We start from the raw sequence: 9694 nt of genomic DNA on the forward strand, positions 1-9694 counted from the left end.
TCAGCTATCACAAGTTTGGAAATGGAAAAACTCATTCATGCAACCACATAAGTCAATGTCCTGGGAGTCATCCTTAACTCTTCCTTCCCTCACACCTGACATCTAATCCATCAGCAACTCCTGCTGGCTCTACCTTTAAAAGGTGTCCCCAACTCAACCTCTATGCTCCGACCATCATCCCTCTCTTAAGCTACCTAAATGCTCTCCTAATTGGCATCTATATGTCTACTGTTGCCCCCTTTGCTCCACACAGCAGCCAGTGATCACTTTTAAAACATAGATCGAATCATGTCAATCCCCTGCTCAAAATCCTCCATAATGACTTTTTGACTAGCCAGTTTCCTAGCCACTGTCAACCCTCCTCCCCCAACCCCTCTCCCTGCTTCTTGGGAAAAGTAATGTGCAAAACTACAAACTACATTTCTCAGATTCCCTTGCAGTTAGGGAGCCCATGAAATCCATTACTAACCAATGAGACATAGGAGAAATCACCAGATAGGGATTCTATGAAAGCCACTATTTCTCTAAGAAAAAGGGACACTGTAGTGCCATATATCTTGTGATATTTGTTCTTCTCCTTTGCTAAAAAGCAAAAAACTAAAGGTAGAGCAGCCATTCCAAAGATGCCAGGACAGGAAGGGTGAAGGGATCTTATTCCTTGAGCAGTTGCATCACCCCTTGTTTGCCCATCCTTTGATTCCTTGTTACGTGAGGAAAAACTGACCCCTTACTTAGTTAAATCGCTGTGGAGTTTCTATTACATGTAGCCAACTACAACCCTGGCACGGGCTTCCCATCACCCTTAGACTAAATTCCCAAAAGTCTTACACGACCTTTCCAACAACATCCCCTACCTCATTCTCCCTTATTCTTCCTGCACCCACCTCATGGGCCTTCTGGGCTGTTCTTGGAACATGCCAAGTTTATTTCCTCCTCAGCCATTGCTATTCTGCTGGAAAGCTCTTCCTCCAGGTCTTTTACATGGTTTGTCTGAGCCCTATCTTCATTCAGCTTTCTGCTTTAATGTCATCTCTGTACCAAGGTCTTGCCTTGCCCACTCCATTCAAAATCGGCTCCTTCACACTCTATAACTCTTTAGTAATTTATTTCACAGCACTTATCACTACATAAAACTGTCTCTACCTGAGAGTATGTTATTTATTTACTTGTTTACTTAATATTTATCTACTGAACTGAATGATAGATTCAAGAAGTACAGGAACACCCCCTAGTACCTAGAAGAGTACCTGGTATACAGTAGGCATTCAAAAGATGTTTAACCAATCAATTTATGATATATTGAAATTGAAGTGGGTTCTTCCTTACAGTTCACTCAGCAATTCTTGTAATATAAAGACTATATAACTAGCCTACCAAAAGGTAAAGATTTGTAATTGGGTTTATTCTGCTATTTTTTGTAATGTCAGCACCTTTTTGGGCAAGCATATTCCATATTGGCATTCTTTGCACGTAAACGCTTAATTTCATGGTCTTACCTGGAATTCTAGACTGGTCTGTAATTTCAATGGACTTAATGACTGAATTTAGCAGCAGTGCTCCAGACACCTGCCCTGAAGGTGAACAATGCCAGGGCATTATCCTTTTGGTTTCTTCCAGATCACCTGAATAAGGGTGAGTGATGAACCCCTTTACAGATTCGTTTTTTTCCTTGACCTCTACTGGTCTTGACCAGGGATATAATAAATCCTCTCTCGATATAGCCACTATGATGCCAGAGTGATAAAGGCGTCAGAGGCCTGGTTCCAACTCCAGCTCACCAGCTATATGGCTTATTTGAGCTCTCGGGGTTATTGCGAAGACTAAAAGAGATCAGGGACTCGCAATCCACACGCTCACTACAAAGAGAGAAGCCGGACTCGAGAGTTCTACGGTCTTCCCCGCTCAGAAGCGAGTCTGGATCCAGATTTTTGTTTCCCTCCTACCCTCTCCCTGTGCCTTGCACGCAGACTTTCAGCATGAAGCACACGCCAACCTGCCCCGGACGCGGTCCCCACCCTAGAGCCTTCAAGAACCCAGGCCCCGGAGCCCGGAGCACTCCCGTCGGCCCCTGCGCGCCGCTCCCGTCTCCATGGAAACAAAGGCAGCCAATCAGTGCGGCGGCTTCCGCTACGCCCTGACAACAGCGGGGTCTCTGACTACGCTGGGGTGGGCAACCGTGGGCCTCCGGGCGGCGGTCAACGATGCTGAAGGCCAAGATCCTCTTCGTGGGGCCCTGCGAGGTGAGGCCGGGGCCAGGCGCGGCTTCGGGGGCGGCGAGCGGGAGTGGGGACGCCCCCGGTGCTGTGTCCTGCGCCGGGAGTCCCCAGGAAGCGGGAGCCCAGTCCCGACGTGCCCACCCGGGTGTGTGCTGCTGGCCTCAACGGGAGCTCGGTAGTGAGGCCTAAGATAATGAGTGGCGTTATGGAACCAGAACCTAGGTCTCACTTTGCACCCGAGGTTGTCCCTAATGAATATGTCTGTGGGACAAGAAAACCAGAAGGAGGAAAAGACTGGACTATTATCTGGTCTGGGAACAATTAGCCGTTTATGTGTGGTGGCAGTAGTGGGGATTAAATCTACATATGTACTTCACACGATACACAAAAATGAAATTCAGATAGACTCAAACTAAACGTGTAAAAAGAAACTGTAGAAGTAGTAGATGAATGAGAATTTGCATTTGCTGGTGCTGTTTGCCCAGGAACCACACATTGAGACCGCTTTAGTAGATGAATATATGGCAAGATACGTTTTTAATATTCAGATAGGGAAGGTCTTCTTAAGCACAACATAAAAATGAAGAAGGCTTAAAAGAAATGACAGCGAAGTTAAAGCCTGGGAAAAGTATTCACAAAATACATTACAAAGATAAGATTAATAGGTAGAACACAAGGAAAGTTTAAAAATTGGCAAAGAAAAGAGAAACGACTCAGTAGAAAATTGAGCAGAAGCTCTGCACACAAGAAATACAACTGACCAATAAGTGTGAGAAGATGCCCAGCTTCACAGTCACAGGAACACAAATTAAAACAAAAAGATGATATTTATTTGCCCATCGGATTGAATGAGAAAAGTTTAGAAGACTGATAACACCTGGTGTTTGGATGCTTGTGAGGAAATGAATACTCTAGGAGTCTGTTGGTGGAGCTATAAGTTGATAAGAGCTTTTTAGGCAATCAAATTATTAAAATTTAAAATGTGCAAAGCTTTTAGTGCTGCAGTTACATTTCTCTGAATCTACTGTAGCTGAGTACTTGTCCATGTTCCTCAGGAGTTGTACAGTATTGAATGGTTGGTAACTTCCTAGCTGCCCATCAATAAGAGAATGTCTAAATAAACTAAGGCACGTTCTTACTCTGGATACAGTAAATACTGACACAGAGAACTAACTCTCGAAGACATAAATTATTAAGTGAAATAGACAAGTAATAACAAAATACAATTGTGAAAAGCAAAACAAGCATAGATATCTTTTTTTTTTTTTTAATGGAAATTCTCAAACGCATACCAGGGAGAAAGAACTATAAACTCCTAGTACCCATCACCCAGCTTCAACAACAAAAGATATTTCTGCATATACTTTCCTCTCTCCTCCACTATTCAAACTTACTTTTTATTCTTTTAACATGCTATGCCCATTCATGCCCTGTTGCCCTTGAACTAGCTATTCCTTCTGATTAGAAGCCTCAGCTGACTCATTGTCATTCAAATCTCAGTTTAAACTTCCTGTAGGCTTTCCCAGACCTCCCAATTCAAAGTCTCTGTCACATCGCCCTGCTTTATTTTTATCCTAGTACTTATCACTACCTCATCTTTTTCTAATTTATTCAACAGCACCTGGCACAAGGTAGATACTTAAAAATACCTTAAAGGCCTGACAAACAGGCAGTTTCTTCATTTTTCCATAAGAACCCTTTCTCTTCAATAAATTGGTTTTAGCCAACTAGTATATATATATCTATCAACTTTAAGGGCATAGATGAAATATACAAATATGCTTTTATAATGCATTTTTCAATGTAGCTATATACACATTTAAAGATACATCAAGCAATATGTTAATTTGGAAATGCTGTTTTATTACATTCTTTCATTTCATGACACAGTTTTATTCAAGCCTCTCACCTACACCTTTGACACCCAAGTCATCTTTAGACTAGAGTCACTTTTTGAATCTCCTAACAAAGCACACCACCTACGTGGTTTAAGATACAGCACTTTTTGAATCTGTGTATGACCCTGTCCCTAGAAATGTATTCCAACTCAAAGAACTGTTCCTGTAACATCAGGCCATTTGCCTTATTCGTCCTGTAGATAAATATTCATGATTTGCACAGCATAACCAGTTACTGTTTATTAAGTGATATTTGTGAGGTCACATCCTCAGGGAAAATTACTAAAGCAATATTAAGCCCCTCTTCTCCCTTTTATTTACTTGTTTTCTTGATTCTATTCCATGACCTCTACAAGCCTCCCAAACTGGCATTGATTGAAGTCATTCTAGTCAAGCAGTTGTTCAAAATAAAATAATTGAGAAAGCGGAGAATAATTTGAGAGACTTTTATAAGGACTCAAATGTAAGAGATTCCCCTTCTTCAGAGGAATAATTTGGGTGGAGAAAAAAGACTTGTTTTATAATCAGGCATGTAGAATGTTTGTTAAATGAATGATGCAAATGTACAGAAAACATCTGAAAAACGGATCATAGTTATTACCTTTGGGGAGGAAATGGGACAGACAGACAGACAGATGATTTGAGTGGAGGAATCAGGAGGGCTGTTTCGTTCACTTTTTAAATAAGAATGTATATTATTTGTATTATCTAGAAGGAGAAACAGCCCTTCGTGGAGTGTGGCACAAACCTGGGACCCAGCTTCAACTTTGAACTTCTACGTGACCTTGAGGAACTCCCTTCCTCTTTCTGAGCCTCAGTGGCTTCTTATATGTGACAGACTAGTTTTTTTGAAGATGTGGAGAGGAGTAAGTGAGGAAAATCTCACACTAATGATTTTTTTCTGTTCTTAGATGAGTTAGCTGAGAGTTAGTCAGGGAAATCCACGTGGGTAGAGTCACCCAGCAGCAGAGCCAGTGCTAGAATATCCTGCTCCCTGTGTCCCAAAGCAGACTGTGCCAACTACACAGAGCAAGCAGCGAGATCCAGCTAACGAGAGAGGGCCCTCTGCCCTAGTGATCTCGGGGTGCTCTTGGCCTGTGTTCCAACACACCTGGTTCCAAGCCAGCTATTGGGGGACTCATTTACGGCTTGCTTTTCTGTTCTTCAGTAAAGACCTCTTATTATCTTCATTTTCGCAGAGTGGAAAAACCGTTTTGGCCAACTTCCTGACAGAATCTTCTGACATCACCGAATACAACCCAACCCAAGGAGTGAGGTGAGCCCTGATGAATCTGTGCAAGAGAGTCCCCGTCTATCACCCCCCACTACTTTGGGTGCTGGTCACATTCCAAAAGTATGTTTCCAAAGTATAGATGCTGCTGCTGTTTTTGTTTCTAGGATCCTGGAGTTTGAGAACCCACATGTTACCAGCAACAACAAAGGCACCGGGTGTGAATTTGAGCTATGGGATTGTGGCGGTGATCCAAAGTATGTCTTCTTTAAGAGGGTTTGCTTCATCAAATGATTCAAAAACCAGCTGCTTGCCGAGTACCTTGTCCTAGCACACTTGCTAGCGTATATTAGGGGCTCGGTCAATTGGTTGGTAACATGCATTGCTCTTGAAACTTTAGTGATTGGGTTTTGATACAGTGAGAAGTCATCCATCAATTACCAATATTAAGATATTATTTTTAAAGTCCACAATTAGAAACCAGAACCACCTAACATTTACTCTGAATCCTTTGCTGCCTTGCAGATTTGAGTCTTGCTGGCCAGCCTTGATGAAGGACTCTCACGGAGTGGTGATCATCTTCAATGCTGACATCCCAAGCCACTTGAAGGAAATCGAGATGTGGTATTCCTGCTTTGTCCAGCAGCAGTTCCTGCAGGATACTCAGTGTCTGTTAATTGCACACCACAAACCAGGCTCTGGAAGTGGTAAAGGAAACCTATCTTTGTGTAAGGAGACTGGAATTCTCCTTTCTGCTTTTGTCTCGAGTGTTCTGGGCATTTATATATTGCTCTGTGTCTTTGAAAGCAGAAGCTATGAGCAGTTAGTGAGCACCTATTGTGTTCTAGGCATTTATTTTTCTCACCATGTAAATCAGAATTGCCAGATTGGAAGATCTGCCATATGTACTATCCAGGCCAGAATATAGACACTTTAAAAGCAGGTAGATACTAAGAGGGGAAAACAGCTGGTTTTAGCCACTCATCAGTACTATTAGGGACACTCTTTCCTAACTGGCCTTTTCTCAAGAAAAACTCCAATTTGCATGTGACACACACCATTACAGAAGTGATAGTGTGATCATAGGAAATGACTTACCATATTGAGAACTCTCTTCCTTTCTGGTGTAAGAACAAAGAGGACCTGGCAGTGGCTTGTAGAGTTGTTATCCTGTTGCCATGTGGCAGTGTGGAGAAACTGTGTTAAGTTATGTCAAGCAAGACAAAACTTTTATTTTTAGACTTTAGGAAGTTAAATGAGTTGGCGTCTATAAGACTCAGGTCAGCTGGAACTAGAAATGGCTTTCATTAAAAGTTCATGCCTAATTACATTACTTTCTTTTTTAAGCACCACCCTTGAACAAGCTGAAGCTGGTACACTCAAATCTTGAGGATGACCCTGAAGAGATCCGGATGGAATTCATAAAGTATTTAAAAAGCATAATCAACTCAGTGTCTGAGAGCAGAGACCGGGAGGAGATGTCCATTATTACCTAACCAGCCTTCATCTGGACTCTTCTGCATCCCAAGTGAGGTCAACTTCTTTCCCAGTGCAGATCTGAAATCTTACCCAGTTACTGATGTTTTCTTCTCCCAATGGCCCTTGAAAAAATTTTCCTTCCCTGCTTGCAGGTACCAGTTGCCCAGGGAGTTGAATCATACAATCTAAGCCCTGTCTTTAGTTCAGGTGAGAAAATCCTGTTACTGAATTTTGATTTCTTTGCCCCAGGTTGCTTCAAAGAGCTGGAAAACTGAGGTGTTTTGTTTTCCCCTTCACATATGTCAAGTTATAAAACTTGTGGAATTGTAACTGTCATAGCCTAATCCATGCGTATTGGTTTGAATGTGATTTTCATTTCTTAATTCACTCAACAAATAGCGACTTGTTGAGCATCTACTATTGGCTACACTGTTCTAGTTGCAGACAGTATACAGCATGAACAAAATAAAAACCCTTGCTCTCATGGAACTTCTATTCTTATAAAAAAATAGTGAGGCAGTCAAAAACTGAAGTACTATACCTTGGATATGCAAAAAAAAAAAAATATTATAGATTCTTCTTTTCTGTAATTGGTCTAACTCTAATGCACCTACCCTCATAGATAATTAACAGACTTGGAGTATGTAACATGCAAAGGAAGGTACAGTCAGTCCTCATTCATGGATTTTGTATTTGCGAATTTGCCTACTTGCTAAAATTTATTTGTAACCCCCAAATCAATACTCACAATGCTTTGACAGTTATTCAGAGTGGCAAAAAATTTGAATCACTGGATACGCACATTCCCAACTGAGGCCGAAACAAGAAGGCAGCGCTCTGCCTTCTTGTTTCAGCTGTTGTATTGTAAACCAGTGTCCTTGTTGTGGTGTATTTAGTACCACTTTTTCATATTTTTGTGCTTCTCATTGGTTATTATTTTGTTGGTTATTAAAATGCCCCTCCCCCCAAACGTAGTGCTGAAGTGCTGTCTGGTGGTTCCTAAGCACAAAAAGGCTATGATGTGCCTTATGGTGAAAACAGATATGTTAGATAAGCCTCATTCCAGCATGAATTATAGTGCTGTTAGTTGTGAGTGCAGTGTTAATCAACAACATATATTAAATAAAGTATCTTTAAACAGAAGCATACAAAAAATAAAGTTATGTATTAATAGTTGAAAATATTGTGATCAGAGGCACGCAGGAACCTAACCCTGTATTTCCCTGGGAGAAATGCTTTGGTGTTCATTAATCCATTGTTTGCGGTAACATTACAGAACATAATGACCACGAATAATGAGAATCCACTGTATTTCCATCTCTTGCAATTTAAATGTTTTCAGGTTAGTTCAGCCTCTAATAAATATTTAATTAATTCAAAATTACAATCCACTTCCTCTACATTCTCCCCAACGTGATATCATGGTGTCGGGACAGTGTTTGTGTCCCTCATTGTGGTGGGGCAGCTGTTCCAAAGGAAGGTCCTCTGGCTCCCTACTTGACCTCTGTCAAGATGTCCACTGGCCACCCTATTGGTCATCTCCCACCAAGTGTAAGACTGGTGAGTCTCATGTGCTCTCCCCATGAAACTAGTGATCCCTAGGCTGACTTGGCCCCATCCTGGCTGGGGCTGGCCCTGCACATCTCTGAGAGCCATCTGTGTCTCTCATCCATCTCAAGTTTCTTTGTTGCTATATGGCAGGATCACTTTACCCTTTGCCACAGCTGGCCTGTCCAATTCATTCTCTATGTTCTGCTTACTGGGAGAAAAGCATGATTTGGGGAGGAATTGAGAATATGGCAGATGAATATTTTCAAAATATTATCCTCATTACAACAGTAAGCAATGCAGTTATGTTTTCATTATAAACTGACAGGAGGGTTTACCTGATCATGCAGAATATTTTTTAAATTTTAACAATACTGTTGTCCTTTTTAATTGTGAAATATAAATAACATAAAGTTTACCATTTTAGCCATTTTAAGTGTGCATTCTGTGTCATTAAGTACATTCATATTATTGTGCAACCATCACCACCGTCCATTTCTAGAACTTCTTCATCATCTCAAGCTGAAACTCTGCACTATCTCTTCATTCCCCCTCCCCCATTCCCTGGCCACCACTATTGTACTCTGTGTCTTATGTATTTTACTACTCTAGTTATCTCATATTAGTGGAATCATACAGTATTTTTCTGTTGTGACTGGCTTACTTCACTTAGCATAATGTCTTCGAGGTTCATCCATGCTATAGCATATATCAGAATGCACTTCCCTTTTAAGGCTGAATAATATTCCATTGTATGTATATAACATATTTTGTTTATCTGTTCATCTGTTGATGGACATTTGGGGTGTTTGGCTGTTGTCATTTGCTAGGAACGTTGGTGTACAGTTCACCTAGGATATTTTTGAAGAATATTAGCATTTAACTTCTCCAAGATTTCACCTTTACTTAGATATCTTTGATATCTGGTGTGAAGTGGAAGGTGGAATACATATATATCTTCCAAAAAGATTTTTATGACTTCAGGGGAATTTAATTCTTAAATATTACTTCATGTAATGTACATAAAAGCAATGTTATATTGTAATAACACCTAATTTGCGAAAATGCTCAAAAGATTTAATGCTAAGAATAACCAAATATGGTGAGATTATAACTTTTTGTACAAACAAGTTGATTTAATAATAATCATAGGACTAGTGTTCATTCATAATTTTTTAACATAGCCAACCGGAAAATACATTAAGTAGATTAAAAATTAGGTGTAAGTCTTTTCAACTGAGAGTAGGAGAAAAGTAGAGGCACTTGAGATGAATAAATATGCTTGGGTGCATTTCAATTTTATAGTGGGGAGGACTGAAATG

The 9694-nt window shown here is 40.7% G+C and overlaps 1 protein-coding gene across 4 annotated transcripts; it reads left to right on the forward strand.

Moving 5' to 3' along the window:
* Positions 1–2078: 2078 nt before the first annotated feature.
* On the forward strand, positions 2079–8208 carry IFT22 (intraflagellar transport 22). Of its 4 annotated transcripts, none has more exons than XM_011371584.2 (6): positions 2079–2240; positions 5314–5390; positions 5513–5602; positions 5871–6073; positions 6693–6873; positions 6977–8208. In XM_011371584.2, exons 1-5 carry the CDS (start codon positions 2202–2204, stop codon positions 6839–6841), a joined length of 558 nt encoding a protein of 185 aa, XP_011369886.1. In that variant the 5' UTR covers positions 2079–2201; the 3' UTR covers positions 6842–6873; positions 6977–8208. The 4 variants fall into 4 exon arrangements, with proteins under 4 accessions (XP_011369886.1, XP_011369885.1, XP_011369887.1 ...); XM_023537516.1 differs by adding an exon at positions 4827–4980 and having other exon boundaries at positions 2135–2240; positions 6693–8208; XM_011371583.2 differs by having other exon boundaries at positions 6693–8208.
* Positions 8209–9694: the final 1486 nt, after the last annotated feature.

This window comes from Pteropus vampyrus, unplaced genomic scaffold (genome assembly GCF_000151845.1).
Source record: "Pteropus vampyrus isolate Shadow unplaced genomic scaffold, Pvam_2.0 Scaffold193, whole genome shotgun sequence".
NCBI classification, from domain to species: domain Eukaryota; kingdom Metazoa; phylum Chordata; class Mammalia; order Chiroptera; family Pteropodidae; genus Pteropus; species Pteropus vampyrus.

Bases quoted from the DNA above. Each gene is read 5' to 3' on its own strand.
- IFT22 (XM_011371583.2), top strand. From the start codon at position 2,202: ATGCTGAAGGCCAAGATCCTCTTCGTGGGGCCCTGCGAG. The intron at 5,391-5,512 runs GTGAGCCCTGAT...TTTTGTTTCTAG, and splicing joins AACCCAACCCAAGGAGTGAG to GATCCTGGAGTTTGAGAACC. The intron at 5,603-5,870 runs GTATGTCTTCTT...GCTGCCTTGCAG, and splicing joins GATTGTGGCGGTGATCCAAA to ATTTGAGTCTTGCTGGCCAG.